Source organism: Haliotis rufescens, unplaced genomic scaffold (genome assembly GCF_023055435.1).
Source record: "Haliotis rufescens isolate VD_foot unplaced genomic scaffold, xgHalRufe1.0.p SCAF_6, whole genome shotgun sequence".
NCBI classification, from domain to species: domain Eukaryota; kingdom Metazoa; phylum Mollusca; class Gastropoda; order Lepetellida; family Haliotidae; genus Haliotis; species Haliotis rufescens.
In genome coordinates this window covers 44,416,778-44,440,880 of record NW_025964334.1, presented here as the reverse complement: position 1 = coordinate 44,440,880, position 24,103 = coordinate 44,416,778, and the positions used below count along the sequence as shown (strand labels likewise).

Sequence of the window (24,103 nt, the reverse complement as noted above, 5' to 3'; positions counted from 1 at the left end):
AGTTGTAAATCAGATTAAATACAGTGTGCCTTATTCAACTACTTAGGTTTCCTGGTTCACCCTAAAAAATCAGAATTAGTACCCACACAGGACATCACCTACATAGGTGCAAGATTTCTATTCAACAAGGGCATAGTTGCCCTTCCAGAGGACAGATATTCAAGAGTAGAAGACATGATATCAAGCGCACTCGATCAGCCCATCAGTTCAAGACGCTGGTGGATGTCTTGCCTCGGCACGCTCACCTCCATCCAAGATCTAACCTACAGAGGCAGACTACAGTTATGTCCCCTGCAAAATTGTATGAATACCGCCAAAGACCTAGAGCTAGAAGCATTAATTCAACCCCCACCAGTTCGAATCTCAGAACTACATTGGTGTCTGACTCAAAATGTCATGCCCGGTATTCCACTCTCATATCCTCCCCCCCCCCCCCTACATCAACTCTACACAGACAGGTCAGGAGAGGGTTGGGGGGTGCCCATATGGGCGATATTACAATACAGGGAAAATGTTCGCTTACGCATTTCCTCCCTGGGCTCTTCTAGACAGAGTTCTGAAGAAAATAGAAGAGACAGACTGCGTCATAATTGTCATAGCCCAGGCATGGCCAAACAGGGCTTGGTTTCCAAGGTTACTACCCCTCCTAGTGGAAGAAACTCTGAAACTCGCGGTACGTCAAGATTTACTGAGACAATCGAAAACGGACATATTTTACGTCCGCCTCGACAATCTCCACCTTCACGCTTGGTAGTTATCTCGAATAAGATGCAAGCTGCCGGTTAATCTAAATCAGCTACACAAAGAGTGGCAAGTTCATGGAGACCAGCATCGTCTTCCCTATACAATGACAGATGGGACAAGTTCATCGAGTGGAGAATAAGAAATTATTTAGACGTGGAGATAATGATACCTATAGTTGCTGAATTCTTGCTCTATCTCAGAAACGACAAGAAATTTCAACACAGCACTATCGAAGGCTATAGATCCACCCTGGCATCAGTATTACAACACCTATCTGTAGGTACACAGCCAGTACTGAATCAACTCATGAAGTCTCTTGCACTGGAAGACATTAAAACACCATGTATATTTCCAAAATGGGATCTATCTATAGTATTGTCAGCATTGATGAAACCACCTTATGAACCCATGAGAAATGTGACATTACTATTAGTTTCCAGGAAGACCGCTTGTCTCCTAGCCATGGCCACTGCGGCTCGTGTATCAGAATTACACGCTATTGACATTTCCACCGTAACTCATAGCCAAGAATGGAAATCAGTGTCGTTCAGGTCACTTCTGGATTTTATTGCCAAAAATCAGTCGTCAACCTTTGGCCCACTCAGACACAGGCAATATACAATACCAGCCTTAAGTAAAAGTGTGGACTATCCAGACAGATTACTTTGTTCCATAAGAGCCTTGAGATACTTCATTACAGCTACTCAACCCCAAAGAAAGCAGAGAAAACGCCTTTTTATCTCTTGCAAACCCTCATCAGAAAAGGACATAAGCAAGGGTACTGTAGCGGGATGGCTCAGATCAGTGATTGCAGATAGCTACAGACTGGCACATGTCTCCACACCAACTTGGGGAAGCTGCAGACCTCACGAGATCAGAGCTCTTGCAACAAGTCTAGCCACACGGAATACAGTCTCCATTGAACAAGTTGTAGCTAGCCGCCAGTAGAAGTCCCATAACATGTCGAACTTTTACTCACAAGACATACAGACCGATCAGGATGGACTATACACACTGGGACCCTTGGTGGCAGCCCAGTTGATAGTCTCCAAGTAACCATGCCACCCCTTCTTCTCTCGGGAACTTGGTTGGGGGAATGGATTTCAGAATACCTCATGAACTCAGGGTAAGTTGACCTTTTTACTAGTTTGCTATTGGATAGTAAACAAGTCAAGTGGCAACACTGAAATCATAGATTGAAAGGATACAAGTGATATACAGTTTCTACATGATAATCTAGGATGTATGATGTACTACCACCGGAAGTGACGTCATGCGAGACCTCACGTCCGGACTAACGTCAAAATACAGTAAATATCACTATCCAAAAGGGCATAACAGAAACGACATCATAAGGTGATATGAAATCATAGAAGACATATATCTCAAACGAGGTCATTGAATGACAACCGAAAGTGACGTCACAGGTGATGTCATCACCGGAAGTGACATCACAATATGTCTAAGTATCACATTTGTGGCTAAATATATGTATATTATGTTCATTATATGACGTTTTCTCTATGTCTAGCCTTGAAGTTAGGTCATTAGACATATCCCTTTGGTCCCTTTTGTATACAATCCTTGTATTCCCACTTCACAAAAGCCAAATATCTTAGGGTTGCTAGATACCAGATCCCACCGGTCCCTCTGGTGTATACTGGCTATGATGTAATAGAGGTTGGGTATACACAAGAATTATCTGACAATAGTTATAATTGTGTATAATTCTAAGAATCTTACCTCTATCACATCAGGAATTAATCCCTCCCACATCCCCAAATATCAGCATCTAGCTGATGAGGGTCATGGGTTGAAAGAAGTGAGGTGATTGCGGCCTCTGACGAGGGATAGGGTTTCCCTCACAACCATTAGATATGTTGGCAGTGAAGAGGACGTCTGTTGAAAATTTATTTAAATTTATAGTGTGGTTCTCAGCATAAACTGGAATTTATGGCTATGATGTCATAGAGGTAGTATTCTTAGAACTATACACAATGATAACTATTGCTAGATATTTTGTTCAGTGTATTTTCCATTCCACTTCATTGTCAGTGTATAGGTTATTATTGTTTCTCTCTTCAGACAAATAATTTCTCTTCAGTGCATTCACGATTAATATTCTCATCCCTGATTTTATATTCATTTAGTAATATGATCTGTTTATCAGGGCCCGTCTTGACGAACTGAGGATGTTTCTGGAAAATGAAGGCTGGGAATTGTGTCCTGTGAAGTCCAATTTTAACATTCTTCAGCTTCTGGTATGTTGGCACTTATGTAGCTGATATTCTTGTAGTAGATCAGTAAAGGTGTCAATCATTCGCAATACTCCTTGCATTTCTTTTCGCTTTTCAGGAATTTCGGTTCTTACGTAACTGGAAGTTGAAGATGAAGTCTGTAACACCTTCAGTGGATGTGGACAAGGTGTCTGGGTTAGACAGAATCAACGACACAACACTACAGAGCAATGGCTACTTCTCACGCTTCCTGGAGGAAGGAAGTCCATTTGACATACAACAGGATGAGGATGAGCAGGAAGATGTCTTCTCAAGTGTTGGGGTAGGTGGTACAGAAGACACGTGTTATCTAGGGTGGTGGTACAATAGACATGTATTATCTAGGGTGGTGGTACAGTGGACACATGTTATCTAGGGTGGTGGTACAGTGGACACATGTTATCTAGGCAGGTGGTACAGTAGACAGATGTGTTATCTAGGCAGGTGGTTCAGTGGACACATGTTATCTAGGGTGGTGGTACAGTGGACACATGTTATCTAGGGTGGTGGTACAGTGGACACATGTTATCTAGGGAAGTGGGACAGTAAACAGATGTATTATCTAGGGTGGTGGTACAGTGGACAGATGTATTATCTAGGGTGGTGGTACAGTGGACACATGTTATCTAGGCAAGCGGTACAGTAGACATGTATTATCTAGGGTGGTGGTAAAGTGGACACATGTTATCTAGGGTGGTGGTACAGTGGACACATGTTATCTAGGCAAGTGGTACAGTAGACAGATGTATTATCTAGGGTGGTGGTACAGTGGACAGATGTATTATCTAGGGTGGTGGTACAGTTGACACATGTTATCTAGGCAAGCGGTACAGTAGACATGTATTATCTAGGATGGTGGTAAAGTGGACACATGTTATCTAGGGTGGTGGTACAGTGGACACATGTTATCTAGGCAAGCGGAACAGTAGACACATGTAATCCAGAGTGGTGGTACAGTGGACACATCTTATCTAGGCAGGTGGTACAGTGGACACATGTTATCTAGGCAGGTGGTACAGTGGACACATGTTATCTAGGCAGGTGGTACAGTGGACACATGTAATCTAGGGTGCTTGTACAGTGGACACATGTTATCTAGGCAGGTGGTACAGTGGACACATGTTATCTAGGCAGGTGGTTCAGTGGACACATGTTATCTAGGGTGGTGGTACAGTACACAGATGTATTATCTAGGGTGGTGGTACAGAAGATAGATGTAATACCTATTGTTGGTGATACAGTAGAGACGTGTTATCTAGGGTGGACGTACAGTACACAGATGTGTTATGTAGGGTGGTGGTTCAATAGACAGATGTAATACCTAGGGTGCTACAGTAGACAGATGTGTTATCTAGGGTAGTGGTACAGTAGACATGTGTTTTATAGGGTGGTGGTACAGTAGACAGATGTGTTATCTAGGGCGTAGGTACAGTAGACAGATGTGCTATCTAGGGTGATAGTACAGTAGACACGTGTTATCTAGGGTGGTGGTACAGTAGACACGTGTTATCTAGGGTGGTGGTACAGTACACATGTTATCTGGGGTGAGGGTACAGTAGACAGATGTGTTACAATAGACAGATGTGTTATCTAGGGTGGTTGTACAGTAGACAGATGTGATATCTAGGGCGGTGGTACAGTAGACAGATGTGTTATCTAGGGTGGTGGAACAGTAGACAGATTTGATATCTAGGGTGGTGGAACAGTAGACAAGTGTGTTTTCTAGGGTGGTTGTACAGTAGACAGATGTGATATCTAGGGCGGTGGTACAGTAGACAGATGTGTTATCTAGGGTGGTGGAACAGTAGACAGATTTGATATCTAGGGTGGTGGAACAGTAGACAAGTGTGTTTTCTAGGGTGGTGGTACAAAAGCCAGATGTGTTAAGTAGGGTGGTGGTACAGTAGACAGATGTGTTGAGTAGGGTGGTGGTACAGTAGACAGATGTGTTATCATGCAGGTGGTACAATAGACAGATGTGTTAACTAGGGTGATGGTACAGTAGACAGATGTGTTATCATGCAAATGGTACAATAAACAGATGTGTTAACTAGGGTGAGGGTACAGTAGACAGATGTGTTATCATGCAGGTGGTACAATAGACAGATGTGTTAACTTGGGTGGTGGTACAGTAGACAGGTGTGTTACCGTGCAGGTGGTACAATAGACAGATGTGTTAACTAGGGTGAGGGGAGAGTAGACAGGTGTGTTATCATGCAGGTGGTACAATAGACAGATGTGTTATCAAAGGTGGTGGTACACTTGACAGATGTGTTATCATGCAGGTGGTACAATAGACAGATATGTTAACTAGGGTGAGGGTAGAGTAGACAGATGTGTTATCTTGGGGGTGGTTGTACAATAGACAGATGTTTTATTTAGGCAGGTGGTACAGTGGACAGATGTGTTATCTAGGGTGGTGATACAATAGACATGTGTGTTTTCTTGTGTGGTGGTACAATAGACAGATGTGTTATCTAGGCAGGTGGTACAGTAGACTGATGTGTTATCTTGGCAGGTGGTACAATACACAGATGTCTTATCTAGGGTGGTGGTACAATAGACAGATGTCTCATCTAGGGAGGTGGTACAATAGACAGATGTCTCATCTAGGGTGGTGGTACAATAGACAGATGTCTTATCTAGGATGGTGGTATAATAGACAAATGTGTTATCTTGGGTGGTGGTATACTAGACATGTGTTATCTAGGGTGGTGGTACATTAGACAAATGTGTTATCTAGGCAGGTGAAACAGTAGACTGATGTGTTATCTTGGCAGGTGGTACAATACACAGATGTGTTCTCTAGGCAGGTGGTACAATAGACAGATGTCTTATCTAGGGTGGTGATACAATAGACAGATGTCTTATCTAGGATGGTGGTATAATAGACATGTGTTATCTGGGTTGGTGGTATACTAGACAAGTGTTATCTAGGGTGGTACAGTAGACAAATGTGTTATCTAGGGTGGTGGTACAGTAGACATGTGTTATCTTGGGTAAGTGGTACAGTTGAGTGATGTGTTATTAAGGGTGGGTGGTACGGCAATGAGATACATTGTTTGGAAACAGTACAGTCTGCAAGCCAGGATCTTTGTAGGACAGAAGTTATTTTGTGTTATGTAATATATACAAAGAAAGGTACTGAATGGCAGAGATTTTCAACACTAACTTTCATCTCTGTCTGGTAGGAGAAGGATGACGATGGCTACAGAGATTCCGATAGCGACTCTGATGTAGCAGATGAACTGAAGCAGGATTACATCGATGAGCTGACAGGAGAGACCAGGTCCCACAGGTAAGGGCACTGATACTTGCATGAAGAGCAGAAGTGACAACATACAGGTGCATTTGTAGCAGGCGCCTGAGTCATCCAACCCATGACATCCGTACCTTGGTGGTCATGTGGGTGAGGCATCCGACCTCGCATCAGAAGGTCTATGGTCGGACCCATCACGAGACCTGGAAATATTATGGGCGCTGTATGCAGTACAGAATGATACACTTGTCTGTGCTGTACGTGTAAATCCTGGCTTTGTCACATTGTCTTCCCATAGTCCCGTCTGGAGGTCATTAGGCAGTTAGTTCTACTGAAGATGCAGCACCATGAAGAATGCTTATACTGGGCCTCTCACTCCTGTCCTCCTATTTCAATGGATTATATATAGCAGAATTTACCATTTATTCCATCATGTCCATGAATATGTGTGATTCACTTTCTGTTAAATTTCCAACTTGGCATTGTAATTATCACATATAGACACTGTAGAGATACATTGAATCCCCAAAGAAAGTTGTTGATGTTTTATGTGTGGAAAAGCATGCTTGCATTTGAATGAATTCCTGTGTTTTGTCAGATATACACGTCAACGGTCAAATCATGGGAGGAAGCAGAAACATTCACCGATCATCAGCAACACAACGCTCAACGTCCTGCGGGTTATAGGTACGACAACCTATCACTTGAGGTGTTTAGCAGAGAATATGTCAGGCCCTAGAAGTGTTGTTTGTCTAACTAATCTTATGTTTGTTCTGTCTGGTGTCTTGAACAGTGAATGTTGTTTGTTGTAGGTAAATATCTACAGATGATGGCAGTGTTGAAACCCATTGCTTATGATGTGATCAGTTGCACAGCTCAACTTTTTGATTACATACTCTATACTGTAAGTATTGCATAGTGACTGTGGTTTAAATTTCTGAAATCTAAATCACCCATGATATCACAGTTTTAAATGCCTTTGTAGCGACTCTGTATGTGACAAGTTGCCCTGATTTGGTATCATGAGGCATTCAACATGACAGTGAATTCACAAAACATTAATGTAGTATTAGGTTCTTGACAGTGTGTTTTGTATATGTTTGTTGTCCCCCGCCGCGCGAAAGCGCGAAGCGGGGGATATAGTATTCACGTACGTCCCACCTGTTTGTTGCCGCGATATCTCAAGAACTAAACACTGGATTGTCTTCATATTTGGAACTATGGTGTATATACAGACTCCGCAGACACCAGTACGTTTTGGTGACCTTGACCCCATTTTCAAGGTCACAGCAGGCAAATCTGCTTTTGGAGTTGGAAAACGGTGTTGCCGCGATATCTCAAGAACCAAACACTGGATTGTCTTCATATTTGGAACTATGGTGTATATACAGACTCCGCAGACACCAGTCGGTTTTGGTGACCTTGACACCATTTTCAAGGTCACAGCAGGCAAATCTGCTTTTGGAGTTTGAAAACGGTGTTGCCGTGATATCTCAAGAACTAATCGCAGGATTGTCTTCATATTTGGAACTATGGTGTATATACAGACTCCGCAGACACCAGTCGGTTTTGGTGACCTTGACACCATTTTCAAGGTCACAGCAGGCAAATCTGCTTTTGGAGTTTGAAAACGGTGTTGCCGTGATATCTCAAGAACTAATCGCAGGATTGTCTTCATATTTGGAACTATGGTGTATATACAGACACTGCAGACACCAGTCGGTTTTGGTGACCTTGACCCCATTTTCAAGGTCACAGCAGGCAAATCTGCTTTTGGAGTTGGAAAACGGTTTTGCCGCGATATCTCAAGAACTAATCGCTGGATTGTCTTCATATTTGGTACTATGGTGTATATACAGGCGGGGGACATTTCGTCACTTTGTGACAAATACTTGTTTAACTTGTGTTCTTCACCAACAGTATATTTACTCAATGCAGTACCTCTGTTTTCTCTTCTTTCAGGTATATACATTCTTTGGATCTGACACGGTGAGTATACTTCACGTGTATTGATGTATGTACACAATGTCGATATATGGTTTGGGCTGAATCACTCCCTTCATGTCCTCCAACACTTGTTTTGCAGAATGTGTCCTATGACAGGACGGTCAACAACCGTTTGAGAACAACCCTACATCGAATACATGAGAGGATGATAGCTGGGTCAAACGTACCAGGGAACATGGCCGGCGAGGCTGAGGATAGCATGGTGAGTCAGTTGATTGGGTGTCCAGTTAAAGGATAGCATGGTGAATCAGTTGATTGGGTGTCCAGTTAAAGGATAGCACGGTGAGTAGTAGATTGGGTGTCCAGTTAAAGGATAGCATGGTGAATCAGTTGATTGGGTGTCCAGTTAAAGGATAGCATGGCGAGTCAGTTGATTGGGTGTCCAGTTAAAGGATAACATGGCGAGTCAGTTGATTGGGTGTCCAGTTAAAGGATAGCATGGCGAGTAGTAGATTGGGTGTCCAGTTAGATTGGGTGTCCAGTTAAAGGACAGCATGGCCAGTCAGTAGATTTGGTGTCCAGTTAAAGGATAGCATGGCGAGTCAGTTGATTGGGTGTCCAGTTAAAGGATAACATGGCGAGTCAGTTGATTGGGTGTCCAGTTAAAGAATAGCATGGTGAGTCAGTAGATTGGGTGTCCAGTTAAAGGATAGCCTGGTGAGTCAGTAGATTGGGTGTCCAGTTAAAGGATAGCATGGCGAGTAGTAGATTGGGTGTCCAGTTAGATTGGGTGTCCAGTTAAAGGCTAGCATGGCGAGTCAGTAGATTGGGTGTCCAGTTAAAGGATAGCATGGCAAGTCAGTTGATTGGGTGTCCAGTTAAAGAATAGCATGGCGAGTCAGTTGATTGGGTGTCCAGTTAAAGGATAGCATGGCGAGTAGTAGACTGGGTGTCCAGTTAAAGGATAGCATGGCGAGTCAGTTGATAGGGTGTTCAGTTAAAGGATAGCATGGCGAGTCAGTAGATTGGGTGTACAGTTAAAGGATAGCATGGCCAGTCAGTAGATTGGGTGTTCAGTTAAAGGATAGCATGGCGAGTCAGTTGATTGGGTGTCTAGTTAAAGGATAGCATGGCGAGTCAGTTGATTGGGTGTTCACTTATAGGATAGCATGGCGAGTCAGTTGATTGGGTGTTCAGTTAAAGGATAGCATGGCGAGTTAGTTGATTGGGTGTTCAGTTAAAGGATAGCATGGCCAGTCAGTAGATTGGGTGTACAGTTAAAGGATAGCATGGCCAGTCAGTAGATTGGGTGTCCAGTTAAAGGATAGCATGGTGAGTCAGTTGATTGGGTGTTCAGTTAAAGGATAGCCAGGCGAGTCAATAGATTGGTTGTCCAGTTAAAGGATAGCATGGCGAGTCAGTTGATTGGGTGTCCAGTTAAAGGATAGCATGGTGAGTCAGTTGATTGGGTGTCCAGTTAAAGGATAGCATGGCGAGTTGTAGATTGGGTGTCCAGTTAAAGGATAGCATGGCGAGTCAGTAGATTGGGTGTTCAGTTAAAGGATAGCATGGCGAGTCAGTTGATTGGGTGTTCAGTTAAAGGATAGCATGGCGAGTCAGTTGATTGGGTGTCTAGTTAAAGGATAGCATGGCGAGTCAGTTGATTGGGTGTTCACTTATAGGATAGCATGGCGAGTCAGTTGATTGGGTGTTCAGTTAATGGATAGCATGGTGAGTCAGTTGGTTGGGTGTTCAGTTAAAGGATAGCATGGCGAGTCAGTTGATTGGTTGTTCAGTTAAAGGATAAGATGGCGAGTCAGTTGATTGGGTGTTCAGTTAAAGGATAGCATGGCGAGTCAGTAGATTGGATGTTCAGGTAAAGGATAGCATGGTGAGTCAGTTGATTATGTTGTGAGTCAGGTCGATGACTTCTTCCGTTACTTTGTTTTGTGTATTTCAGGACAAAATCCTGCCAGCCTCCATGTCTACAATAGTTGACCTACGGTCCAGGGACCGATTATATGGACTGTCGGAGAGAGTCATAGCAGCAGAGTCACTGTGAGTACAACCTGACAGCTCACACTACAGTATGTAGCTAACACAACTCTTAAGCATAGCAAGACATTTATAAAACATAAGTTTTAAAACTGATCCTATCCAACACTATCCATTTCTTCTTATTCTTCAATCCTGGTGTGGAAACGTACTAAAACAAAGTTTCCAGTTTTAAAAACACCACTCACCCCAACACATCCCATACATCACCAAGTCACCACTGTGATCATGGGTCACGCACCACTGCAATCCCGTGACACAATTCTATCACCTGGTGTTTTTCTTTTTACATGATTTCACTTCTGTTTCCCATTACCTGAAGATATGATACATTTGGAGTCGTCATGTATTCCTTTTCACAGCCTGGTATCACCTGTTTTCTCCACTTGACCCCCTTCCCATTTGTTGTGATTGTCGTGGAGTGTGTGGTAATGATACACACAATGTCAGCAATGTGCATGGTCATGGTCATTCCCCAGCATGCACAGCCAAACAATTTGTGTTATCCCACGACTTCTTGCTAACAAGAAACTAAGTCCATTCGGCGACGGTTACATCTCTCTCCGTTGAGGAGGATTGCTCTCTGACTTGTTTTGGCTGCCGCCCTTCCCACCCATGGGTGAACCGAGCCCCTTGCTCGTAACTACTCCCTCTCCTACAGTTGATCGCTTTCAACTGGCCTGTTATGTCGTCTGCTGCTTCCCCCTTCTCAGATTCAAGGAAGACCTCCTTCGCTGAGGTCCAACATCTCCGCTCTACTAGGAAGTTGAAAGGATCAACTTTATCTACCTGTTTGGCTGCTAGTAATTCAGTCGTTACCATGACTACTAGCTCTGCTGTCGCTGATCTTCTGGCGTTGATTGGCTGGACCTATCATCCAGACTTAGCCCTCCAGTATGGGATCTCATCGTCTTCTTCCGTCACTTCCCGACATGGGTACAATGTGTGAAGCCCATAATTCTTGTGAATACCCTACCTCTATAACATCATAGCCATAAATTCCTGTTTATGCTGAGAACCACACTACAAATTTCAATAAATTTTCAACAGACGTCCTCTTCACTGCCAACATATCTAATAGTTGTGAGGGAAACCCTATCCCTCGTCAGAGACGCCACTGTGCATGCGCAAGGCAGGAACCACCACATTTCTTTTCTGTGTGTCCAGATGACAACAAGGAAAATTTGTTGTTGCATACATCTGTACACGTGATTGCTGTTCCACACTTACAATACACACCAGATCATCTCAAGCTTCACTAAAGAGAAGCAGTGAGCGGTCCTACAAACAGAGAACAGGGGTATAAGAAGGCAGAAGGCTCTCGTAAGTAATTAGTTAGAGAACTTGTTGTGGGATAAGGACTTCATCCCAAAAACAGACGCCTGTCTGTTCAGGTTGTGGGCAACATAAAATCTCTGGTGACCCTCACCCTAGGTGGCTATCATGCAAGAAAAGCAATTGCACTCAAAAATCAAGGTGCAGTTATTGTGAACCTTTGTCCAAGGTCACATCACATTTCACAATTTCACATTTCAATTTATCATTTTTTATAACTATTTCCCGCGATGTTATTGAAAATAAAATTCTCGGACACACATTTCGACAACAGGTCCACATCGAACATGGCAAAGAGGAAAATAATGACGTTTTAAACAAATCTTTAAATATATTATTCAAAGTAATAAATAAAATCAACAAAAATATATCTAAAAGTAATCAAACTTACATCTAAGTTATTATTTCCATCTTTTCGTCCGATCGCGTGTAATGTAAGTCGAATGACATCTCGGCTTTCGTCGCCTTGAATTCTCGGCTCAGACACGATGTTTAATGCAAAAATATATGCATGAAATATCTTTGTCACAGCTCGTAACCTAGCACGATACATTCACGAAGTTCCATATTTTTAATATATATTCAGAATAACACGATTTAACAAAAATCTTTCGTCATCTTCTGTAATTTATCGAACACGAGCTTGGTATCACAGCTGTAATTTGATTGGCTGCCTTAGGTCACGTGCTCAAAATTGACCAATCACGAAACTTGTAGCAGATTTCGTCAATAAGCGTCGTTAGAAACCAATTTTAATCCAATGAAATCGCTTGTTATAACTACGAAAAAACACCAGGCGATGTTACGAGCGTGTAGATGAAGGAATAAGCTTTCTAGCGATGTGTCATATGCTATTCTTCGACGAACGTGTTATTCATACGAAACCTCGAAAACAGGGGTATTTCTTCATTTTACTGAGCGGACAGTCGCTGTTATCGGGAAATAGGTGATGACAGAAACTATTTATAATTCTTTTTAAAATGATTTTCTAATTACTTAAACAATGAAAATAAAACAGAAATAGGTACGTCAATATTATGGAATCATATATTTGCCGAAAATCGTCAAGTTTTCGCTTCCTTGGTCCTTAATCTGGATGTTGACAACGTGTTAGTGTAGATTTTTTATTTACAACGAATTTAATTAAGTTGTAAATGCATATTTAAAAAATGTGAAAAACATAACTTTCATATTTTGAACCATAGGATCAGACCTTTCAAATGGTGTATAACATGTAGTAGCAAATATATTTTACAAGCAGGTATTTTCTTTGATAAATGTTGGCTTCATCTATCACACAAGAGTGTCTGGGAACTCGGTGTCCCAGCAGTAAACACTTCTGGTTGATTGGTGTTGAAAGAGTTAAGCGAGTGTTGCGTAGGGACGCCGTCTCGCCTTCTGAGGAGAAGAGATCTCGTCACTCATCCCACTCTCCCAATATAGTTAAGGAACCGATGTACCTTTCAGGTTTTAATGTAACCAGCCACGTACATCCAGAAGCGGCTGGTAAAGTGGATAATCTAGGCTTGGAAGAAGCAAGCGATTTCCACTCTATGCCACGTTTCCCCTTTAACTAAAATGAGTTCACGGAAAAAATAACTAAAATGAGTTCACGGAAAAAATAACCAATTCCATGTCTGTAATGATTGACAAACGTATGCAATCAATGTCTCATGAAATCTCATATCTAAAAGAATCCATTGTACAACACAAGATTCAAAAGAGATCTAAGGCTGAATATGACAGGGCATCCTCACACAGCAGACACACACACAGTCAAGCTGAATCAGATTATTATGAGGACAGTAGGAGAGTCATAAAAAGAGATCGAGAATCTCATAGATCCCCTCCCTACCACGCACATCATAGGGTAGATCATGAATCACGGACATCGCTTTGCAGTGTGCACAGAAATACACACCATTCACCTTCTAGCCACTATGATAGACGAACTGACAACAAAACTTGTGCAAATCAGGATAGAATTCCCAAGCGTGCGCCATCTCATACCATCACACAGTCTAGTTATACGGGCGGTGAAAGCGAAGTGGATGTTACATCACAATCATACAGTTACAGAACACATGATTCCTGCTCCGCTAGCCATAGATCAGATGACCGGGATTATTCTACCCCCAGCTCAGCCTGAGCAGGGGGTGCGGTTGTATCGCTAACACTGGTTCATCATGCAATGGGGACTCTACTACGGGGGATAATTACAAACCAAATAAATATAGCTGCAAAGCATCAATGGCAAGCTCCAAGTTACACTGTGCACAAACCTCGATGTTCGAATCCTCAAAGGGTTTCCTTGTACCAAATCCGCCAAAAGTAGGCACCACTTGAAGGGTATCGTCGCTACGAAATTGTCATGTGCAGGGGTGTCCAAGTCTGTTCTAAACCCATTTAGGACCTTGAACATGTTCGAATCCTCAAAGGGTTTGCTTGTACCAACTCCGTCCAAAAATAGTCACCTGACATCGCAGCTACGAAATTGGCGTATTCAAGGGGTGTCCCAAATATTTATCAAATATTACCACCAAGCTGTGTTACTTTTAGCATGCAACCAAGAACAAAAGATGAGGTACATATGTCCATCTAACTTCATGTCAACGTTCAAAAGTTTTGGTGGAGAACCTTACAAGATATGATCTTTAAAGTAAAATTTTGGTGCAAAAAATCATCAAATTCAAAATCCAATAGGGCCGTAACTAAGAAAGATATCCAAAAACGGCTAACAGAGTTTGATGTATTATGTATGGAGACAATTCTCAGAAAGTTTGAAATCATTTCATGCAGTGGATTCAGAGGAGATAGGATTTGAAGAGTGGTACCAAAAAAACCTGTGAAAACCTAGAATCCAATATGGCTGCCAAACCACGCGACCAATGACCAAAGTCAAAGAACAAAAAATGTCGGGGAACTGAAGCAGCAGATACATGCAAGGTTTGAAATTAATAGGACAAGCGGTTGCGGAGCAATAGTGCAAAATACATCTTAAAAAAATACTTGTTTTAGTCTGTTTTCAGTCGTACAATTGGGTATCTCATACCTCTAGTCGCACGTTAAAAGGAAGCCAGAAGCTGGAATGTAAACAATAAACTTGTTTCCGTCCGGTTGCGCACGCACCTCCCTATGACATGCCACAAATCTCTCAGCGCACCTCTGAGCTGGTTGCTCGAGAAGGACTTTCGTGATAGACTGCTAGTTTGTATTCTACTAGTACTTATCGTGTGTCTACAGTTGTTGTTCTAATAAAGTAATGATAATATGTCTTCCCTGTAGACTCCTGGAATGTAATCCTTGGTAATCCATTGTTTCACTGTTTGACTTGATTATACACGTGGCAACATGGCGGGCATTTGTCCCTCGTGTCAACGAAAACTGTCTAAAGTAGATCCTCACAAGTATTGTCCTTCCTGCATAATTAAGGACGGGTTTTCAACGTGTTCGTGGGATAAACGTTGTAAAGAATGTGAGCACTTGTCTTCTATCAACTTTAACTTGTATCTTCGTGCGTTGGCGAAGCGGGCTACTGACCAGCGCTACAAGCAGAGAAGGTCATCGGGTGGATCCTTGGACTCTGCACCCTCTACATCTGGCCAAAGAAATCAGTTGATAAAGACCCGCCTCAGTCAACTTATGTTTTCGACAAGACACGTGACCGTTCGCCTGCTGATGATACTTCCCGCATAACTGATCTTCGTCAATCGGTTGATCGAGAGCGTCACTCAGCCACCCCCGTTACGACGGGACCGGGTGGTGACGAGGACCACGGGGGACTACGGTCCCCAGTCGGTCCGTCTCTCGTCCTACCAACGACGATAGGAACATCGTGCAGGTCGACAGTGAACACAGATCCCTCTCTAGAAGTCGTTCCCGTTCACGGGACGACAGGTCGAGGGCCTCGTCGAGAGACAGTAAACGACACGAGGACGTTTGTTGCCTTCGTGGACGTCGTGAGTTCGTTTCGGAAGATAACTACGATGGGGATCGTAGTACTTCTACACTTAGAGATCGTAGACCTCGCCCCCACGGGGACGTGCGACGCTCTCGAAGGGAGTTTTTTGGAGATCAGCGTCGTAGAGCTGATGACCGATCGACACCTTCGTCTCACTTTCCTATCGACCCGACTTTGATAGCCCAGATCACGGCGGCGGTACTCGCCTCGACGGCGTCGACCAAGAAGGATTCGACTAAGTCGGAGGTCCATGGACCATCGACCAGTACACCAGTTCCTTCATCTACGCCTACACAATCGACGTCGACGATGGATTGTGACGACAGCCCTCCTAGGCCTCCCAAAGACATTGAGTTGTTTGCTTGGCTATCTAACTTTCTGCCTGAGTTATCAAATGATGCCGACAAACCGACGCGTGTTGGCTTTAAGGTCGGTGATACGCCACAGTCTCTTTAGTTTTCACCTCCCGATGTCTTCAGAGCCATGGCTCACGATATGGACCAGAACTTTGCCTCTGCTCTACCGGGACAGAGTTTCAACAAGCCGCCTGGTCGATCTAGTTACCCGATCTATGGCATGCCGTTTTCGTCACCCATGAGTAGGGACTTGGATTGGGGGCTACTCTTCAAGACACCAGCGCCCTCCAAGATTCTAGTAGAAGACAGGCATTTGGAATCCATGGACACTGCTGTTTGTCACCAGCTACAACCACTTGCTATGCTGTCGACAGCGATCAAGGCCCTCTCAGTGTACTTTGAGGAGAAAGATCCCCTCGACGAGGACGAAAAGACGGTGCCATCAATCCTCACCTGTATGCAACGGTGGATCTCGGACGTCCTCGCCCAGTGCCGATATGTATCGGGCCAGATTACTACGGCACGTCGTCATGGTTACATCGCCTGCACTGACCTACCTGATCGTCATGGCAGGACACTCTTACGGGCCCCATGGTCATCGCAACAGTTGTTTGACGGTCGTACCAACGACGTTCTGGACAAGTACTCCAAGGAAGCCGAGCGTGACATCATCATTTCATCATGTCCAGGCGGCCACCGGTTTCGAACGCCCCACGACGCCGTTATAGAAACGAGAATGTGCAACAGGCCTTTTGTAGGGACACGCCTCGACAGCCGTCCCACGAGAGAGATGCGGACAGAAAAGGTCGCCAGGTCTCCTTTTCCAAGTATCAGAGGGGGGGACAGAGCCAGCGGGGGCAGAAGTGAGGATCCTTAGACATGGGCGTACGCGCCCGTATCATCCCGGGGGCCAAGAATGTGATAGTCGACGCCCTGTCGAGACCATCGAGGCCGTCTCCCACGGAGTGGATGATCCACCCGACAGTTTTTCATCTGCTGACAGATTGACTCTGGTTGCCTCAAGTAGATCTCTTCGCAGATTACAATATAAACTGTTGGTGAATGTATGCATTCTTCTGTTTTTTTGTTGCATGCAGTACTTCGGCTGTTTTATTATGGTTATTCGGTGTATGCATCGTCTTCCCATACTTTATAGTACTGCTCGTATTTTTTAGTTACCTTGTATACTGCGAGTTGCTCTGTAACTAAATTATGCGCCGACCACACTTCGATCGCAATTCAACTGACGTGTGCAGTTGTCTTGTCGCATCGATAATTAGTTGTGTGTTGAAGAGCATTAACCATGCTATTTTTCGTAACCTTGGATACGACGAGTCGTTCTGTAACTACATTATAAGCCGACCACACTTTGATCGCAATTCAACTGACGTGTGCAGTTGTCCTGTCGCATCGATACTTACTTGAGGGTTGAAGAGCAATAAACATGCTGTTTTAGTTACCTTGTATACTGCGAGTTGCTCTGTAACTAAACTATACGTCAACCACTTCGATCGCAGTTCAACTGACGCGTGCAGTTGTCCTGTCGCATCGATAATTAGTTGTGTGTCGATGAGCATTAACCATGCTGTGCATTCGTGATCAACATTTTGTCTCGTCCGTGCATCTGGTCGAATGTTCTATTGTCACTACAGGGGTGAGGAACTTGGTACATTCGAAGTGAAAGAGGTCACTTCCTGATTACTTTCCCGTCCCTCCTTCCAGTGTTCCGTCGAATTCTACCCAATTGTACGACTGAAAACAGACTAAAACATGGGTTTTTCAGATTAAAAACGATGTTTTATTGGTCTGTTTTCAGTCGTACGTTCCCACCCAGCCATCCCCACTGGGAAGTAATCCAGTCCTGTCCTGCTTGATGGCTTATCCTTCGAGATTTGTGGCATGTCATAGGGAGGTGCGTGCGCAACCGGACGGAAACAAGTTTATTGTTTACATTCCAGCTTCTGGCTTCCTTTTAACGTGCGACTAGAGGTATGAGATACCCAATTGTACGACTGAAAACAGACCAATAAAACATCGTTTTTAATCTGAAAAACCCATGTTTTTCAGTTATGTGCCCTTGGCCATTGGGGCTACGGCCTTTGGATTTTGGCGGAATCTAGTATTCAACGGTCTTCATACGCATACAAAATTTGAACATAATAGAGCCAGTGGTTATGCTGCTAGCTCTGGTACAAAAATCGGCGGTAATAATAATAATAAATCGAATGATTACACTAGGGCTCTTCAGCCATTTGACTCGGTGACTCTTCAACAGGCTGTCACTTCTTTATCAATTGAGCTATAGTCAAACGATTTAGCGTTCTGAGTTCATCAGGACCCCGGGTTTCTGTCGCATTGCTTAGATTAAGTGCTGAACCTGTTTCCAACCGCGTCCAATGTTTGAATCCCCAAATGGTTTGGTTGTACCTACGCCGTCAAAGGTAAGGAAAAGCTTGCGAGACATTGCCGCTACGAGACTGACGTGTCCCAGAACATCCCAGGATGTTCTACACCTATTACAGACGCCGTCCAGGTTCGAATCCGCATATGGTTTGTTTGTACCAACGCTGGCAAACGTCATAAAATGCTTGCGAGACATCACCACATGGGTCCCAGTGAGTTCTTCACCCATTTCCGACCTCGAATCATGTTCAAATCCTCAAAGGGTTTGCTTGTACCAACTACTTCAAAAGATAGTCACTGTTAGCAGCACATCACCGCTACGAAATTGGCATGTGCCAGAGTTAACCAGAGTGTTCTAAACCCTTTTACCACCCAGACAATGTTCGAATCCCGATAAACGCCTCTTAAGACAAGCATGGGTTGCTGAAGACCAATTCTCACCCTCATCTTCAAGGGTACTATACATACTGCAAAAGACACTTGATGGTCAAAGGGAGATAACCCTAAGTTTTCTGAGCGATGTATTCGGTATTTTGTCAATATTACCACCAAGTGGTGTTACTTTTAGCATGCAACTAAGAACAAAAGATGAGGTTCATATGTCCAACTAACGTCATGTGAACTTTCAATAGTTTCTGTAGAGAACCTTACAAGATATGATCTTAATATAAAGTAAAATTTCGGTGAAAAAACCCATCAAAAACAAAATCCAATAGGGCCGTCACTAACAAAGATATCTTAAAACTGCTAACAAAGTTTGATGTGTTATGTAAGGAGACAATTCTCAGAAAGTTTGGATGCATTTCATGCAGTGGAGTCAGAGGAGATAGGATTTGAAGATAGGTACCCCCAAAACCCTGTGAAAACTTTGAATCCAATATGGCTGCCAAACCACGTGATCAATGACCAAAGTCAAAGTACAAAAAATGTTAATGAACTGAAGCAGCAGATACATGCAAGGTTTGAAAGTAAACGGACAAACGGTTGTGGAGCAGCAGGGCAAAATATATCTTCAAAAAATACTTGTTTTTCAGTTATCTGACGGCCTTGGGTTTTTGGCGGAATCTAGTACTCAACGGTCTCCATACACACACAAAATTTGAACAAAATCGGGCCAGAGGTTAGTGTGCTAGCGCTGGTACAAAAATCAGTGGAATAATAAATAATAATAATCATAAATAATAAATCGAATGATTACAATAGGGCTTCCAGCCTTTCGGCTTGGAGCCCTAATTATTCCATTAAAGATATCATTGCAGAATTTAAACAAATGCCAGCCTTAAAACCAGATAACAAAGACAAAATGGCTACCAAACCCTTGTTAGAACGTGCTGGGTATGAAGAACCTGTCAGCAAAACTGAAGAATTTCATACCTTCCCCTGCCCGTCATATATTGATGACGTCATCAAGAAAATCGAAGCATCATTGAACGCTTCATCGTCGCATAATATCAGACTTGGTATGCCTGCTATTAATAAAAGTGTTTACCAGACACACGTTGCCCTTTCGCACAACAGCCTAGTATTGATTAAGATTTCTATGATCTTGTTAAGAAACCTAACACCAGGATCCATGATGACATGGCCAAAATCAGGGACTTTGACAACATCAATAAACAGATGATTAATATCAGTTCATCTATTAACTGGATTGCAGCTGGAATTCGCCATGTTATTCCTCCGAACAATCAGAGCGAAGGTCTTCCCTTAGACACCCCCATGGAGATGACACTACAGCAGACCGGGTTTATTCACAGCTCACTGGATCGTATGCTGAAGATGCAGGAAGATCTTCAATCAGCACAAGTTTGGATGTCAGCACAGTTCCTGCTCATGCAAAGAAATCCTCTGCTACAACAAGTTCATCATTTGATTCCAGAGCCGCTAAGAAGATCCATGCTATCACAGGCTATAACAGCTCGACGGCAGGCTGAAGTCAGTGAAGGAAGCCATTGCATCATCAACTAGTCAGAAGTTTCAAGAATCCACGATCTCATTGACATCCAAGATCCAGAAACGGCCTGCAGATATCCAGCATCAACAACAGAATCCTAAATCTCGTCATGTGAACTCTGGTCGGGATTCTTTTCGAGCCTCTACATGGAAGGACAGATCATTTCACTCCCAAGAATAGGAACTCCAAAGATGATCATCCCACTTCACAGAGAGGAAGAGGTAGAGGCAGAGGAGGCTTCCGAGGGCGATACCACCAGAAATGTTTCAACCAGAGATCCTACAGATTCCTTCAGAACCTTCAGAACCTACCGACATTGCCTGCCCAGTGGACAACGATTTAGAACTTCAGAAGATCAACACTACAACCACATTGTATGCCGTCGAACTAGCCTGTCTCACAGACATGGACCCAAGACTACCCAAGTTCAGCACTCCCCCTATTCCGGGACCAGTCCGAGGTCGTCTTATGCAGTTCTCAGACAACTGGGAAGCGATCACAGACGACCCATGGCTGCTTGAAGTAGTAAGAAAAGGTTACAAACTTCATTTCTTAAAACGCCAAGACTAGTCATCCATCCTACTGGACCCCAATTCCATCCATCAGGACGAAAGTTAATTGCAGCAGATGTGGCCATACGCAAATTACTTGCAAAGAGAGCTATCAGCACCTTAAAAGAGTCAGACACCACTCACAGATTCTTCTACCCAGTATTCATTGTACCAAAGAAGAATTCTTCAGATATGCGATTAATCATAGATCTAAAAGTCCTAAACAAAGAATGTCTGGAAAAGCCTCCCAAGTTTCAGATGGAATCTATCAAGAAGTTGAAGAATGCCTTAAGACAAGCAGATTGGATGATAAGCATAGACCTCCAAGACGCCTATTTTCACGTCCCCATCCATCCAAGTCATTGTCGTTATCTGCGCTTCGCAGTCAACGATCAGAGATACCAGCTCAGGGTACAGGCTACATGGATATATAGACGACTATATCGGCCGATCGGACAAGTTGTAAATCAGATTAAATACAGTGTGCCTTATTCAACTACTAACGCATTTAGGACATCACCTACATAGGCGCAAGATTTCTACTCAACAAGGGCATAGTAGCCCCTCCAGAGGACAGATATTCAAGAGTAGAAGACATGATATCAAGCGCACTCATTCAGCCCATCAAATCAAGACGCTGGTGGATGTCTTGCCTCGGCATGCTCACCTCCATCCAAGATCTAACCTACAGAGGCAGACTACAGTTACGTCCCCTGCAAAATTGGATGAATACAACCAAAGACCTAGACCTAGAAGCATTAATTCAACCCCCACCAGTTCGAATCTCAGAACTACATTGGTGGCTGACTCGTCAAAATGTCATGCCCGGTATTCCACTCTCATATCCTGGGAGACCTTACGTCCGGACTAACGTCAAAATACGTTAAATATCACTATCCAAAAGGGCATAACAGAAACTACATCATAAAGTGATATGAAATCATGTAAGACATATATCTCAAACGAGGTCATTGAATGACAACCGAAAGTGATACCACAGGTGATGTCATCACCGGAAGTGACATCACAATATGTCTAAGTATCACATTTGTGGCTAAATATATGTATATTATATTCATTATATGATGTTTTCTCTATGTCTAGCCTTGAAGTTAGGTCATTAGACATATCCCGTTTGGTCCCATTTGTATACAATCCTTGTATTCAAACTTCACAAAAGCCAAATATCTAAGGGTTGCTAGATAACAGATCCCACCGGTCCCTCTGGTGTATACTGGCTATGATGTAATAGAGGTAGGGTATTCACAAGAATTATCAAACAATAGTTTATCATTGTGAATAATTCTAAGAATACTACCTCTATTACATCAGGTATAGTATTCTTAGAATTATACACAATGATAACTATTGTTAGATTTCTTGTGTCCCCTGCTGTGATATTGCTGTAATATTGCTTAAAGCAGTGTAAAGCCATACTCACTCACTCACCCACTCCTCCGTCACTTATCTTTGGCTGAGTATGTAGCACTTGTGGATAAGACCTTGAACTCATTACATTCAAGACTGTCTTCCTGCTCGTGCTGTCTACTGCAGCCCATGTTAGTGGGATCTGTGCTTAGACATCGGTAGAGTTCGGTTCCAGCATCTTCAACAAGGAAAGTATTCCTGGACTTGCGCTGGGACTTTATTGCTAAGATTCAGCTCCCAGGACAACATGGTTGTCTATTCACCATCCACCACTCTCAGTGATATTGGGAGCTGATGACGTGGACAATCTCTCGCTTTGCCCAGTCCGAGCCTTGAAAGTCTACTTGAAGGCATCTCAAGAGCTCCCCTCGCTCTTGCAAGCGTCTTTCATCCCCTTATCGATGGCTGAAACTTCAGAGGTATGTCAAACCACCATCTCCTTTGGCTGCCTTCTATCATCCTCAGGGCCTACACCTTTGTAGGACTCCCCAGCTGCTTCTAATCCTCATGAGATGAGGGCAGTGGATTCCACCTGCGCATTGCATAGTAATTTCACACTCTCAGCCATCATGGAGGGATGTTTCTGGCGTTCTGATAGTCTTTACCTCCCAATACTTTTGATATATCTCAGTCGCCGACTTCCAAGGTCTTCATCTCTTTGGCCCTCTTGTCTTGGCCAAACACGTCACAGCAACCACGTAGCGCAGATGAGGATGCCCTGGGGGCTACAAGTACTGCGTCTGGTATCCAGCATATATACTGCAATAATTCTCTTTATTGCATATGTTCAATCAGGGTTCCCAGACAAGCTTCCAGAGGGAGGGTTTATATGCTACATCTGGTGCAGCCATTTGTTTAAATGGTGTCCCGACCCTCTACCTGCTCAGCTCTGTCTTGCGCATGTGATGTCTCAGTAGTTGATTGATGACCTGTGTGAAAAACATGTATTGTCAATCGTTTCCTCTTCTCATTCTTACCCTATTCAATCTCTATGTGAGCTAGATTGGTTTGACGAAGCGAAAAAAGAGATGCCAAGCTGGTCTGCCTCACATCCTTGGGATTGCATGTGTGAGGTCTGTCTTGTAGAACCTACTTGCCGTGGATGGTGTGTTTGTAACCAACGTTCGCGTTTACCAGTAATTACCATTTTTTTACTGTAAAATTAGGCTTGGATTAGTTCCAGCTTCCTCGTTTACGTCTCACGGTTGAGGTCCTTACAGGCTAGGGTATCTGCGCCCCACCATCCAACCATGGGATAAATGCATAGTGTGAGATAGGATAAGTTTTAAAATTTGTATATTTTCTAATAAATTGTACATTTATATACTTATCCTATCTCACATGTTAAACGCCCACCCAACCATCCCGCATCACAGTTACAGCAGCCTGTACGTTCTAGATTGAAAATGAGGGTGCTGGATATGTCAGGTGATCAGATCACAGAGGTCGTATGTCACGGGATTGCAGTGGTGCGTGACCCATGATCACAGTGGTGACTTGGTGATGTATGGGATGTGTTGGGGTGAGTGGTGTTTTTGAAGCTGGAAACTTTGTTCGAGGACGTTTCCACATCAGGATCAAAGAATAAGAAGAAATGCATAGTGTGAGATAGGATAAGTATATAAATATAAAATTTATTAAGCATTACAATGTTAAGGCTTAAAAATAATAAAAGAATTGGTTCTCAGGCAATGGCTTTTGAAAATTTTGTGCTGGCTGGCAGCCTTCTTTTTTCTTTCTGGTTGTTCAAACTAGTATGTAACCAAATAAACAGTTGGGCCTCCCTACATAACTGTATTCCTTGATGCCTAAAATACTGGAATACAATATTTGA

At 43.3% G+C, this 24,103-nt stretch overlaps 1 protein-coding gene across 1 annotated transcript in view; it reads left to right on the top strand.

Moving 5' to 3' along the window:
- LOC124120077 (syndetin-like) overlaps positions 1 to 24,103 on the top strand; it is a 66,947-nt gene that overhangs the window by 34,622 nt on the left and 8,222 nt on the right. The window contains exons 14-21 of the mRNA XM_046482815.2: positions 2,915 to 3,005; positions 3,100 to 3,303; positions 6,212 to 6,318; positions 6,878 to 6,966; positions 7,092 to 7,183; positions 8,242 to 8,268; positions 8,366 to 8,488; positions 10,187 to 10,284. Coding sequence (XP_046338771.1) covers positions 2,915 to 3,005; positions 3,100 to 3,303; positions 6,212 to 6,318; positions 6,878 to 6,966; positions 7,092 to 7,183; positions 8,242 to 8,268; positions 8,366 to 8,488; positions 10,187 to 10,284 — 831 coding nt within the window. The remainder of the gene's footprint in view (positions 1 to 2,914; positions 3,006 to 3,099; positions 3,304 to 6,211; positions 6,319 to 6,877; positions 6,967 to 7,091; positions 7,184 to 8,241; positions 8,269 to 8,365; positions 8,489 to 10,186; positions 10,285 to 24,103) is intronic.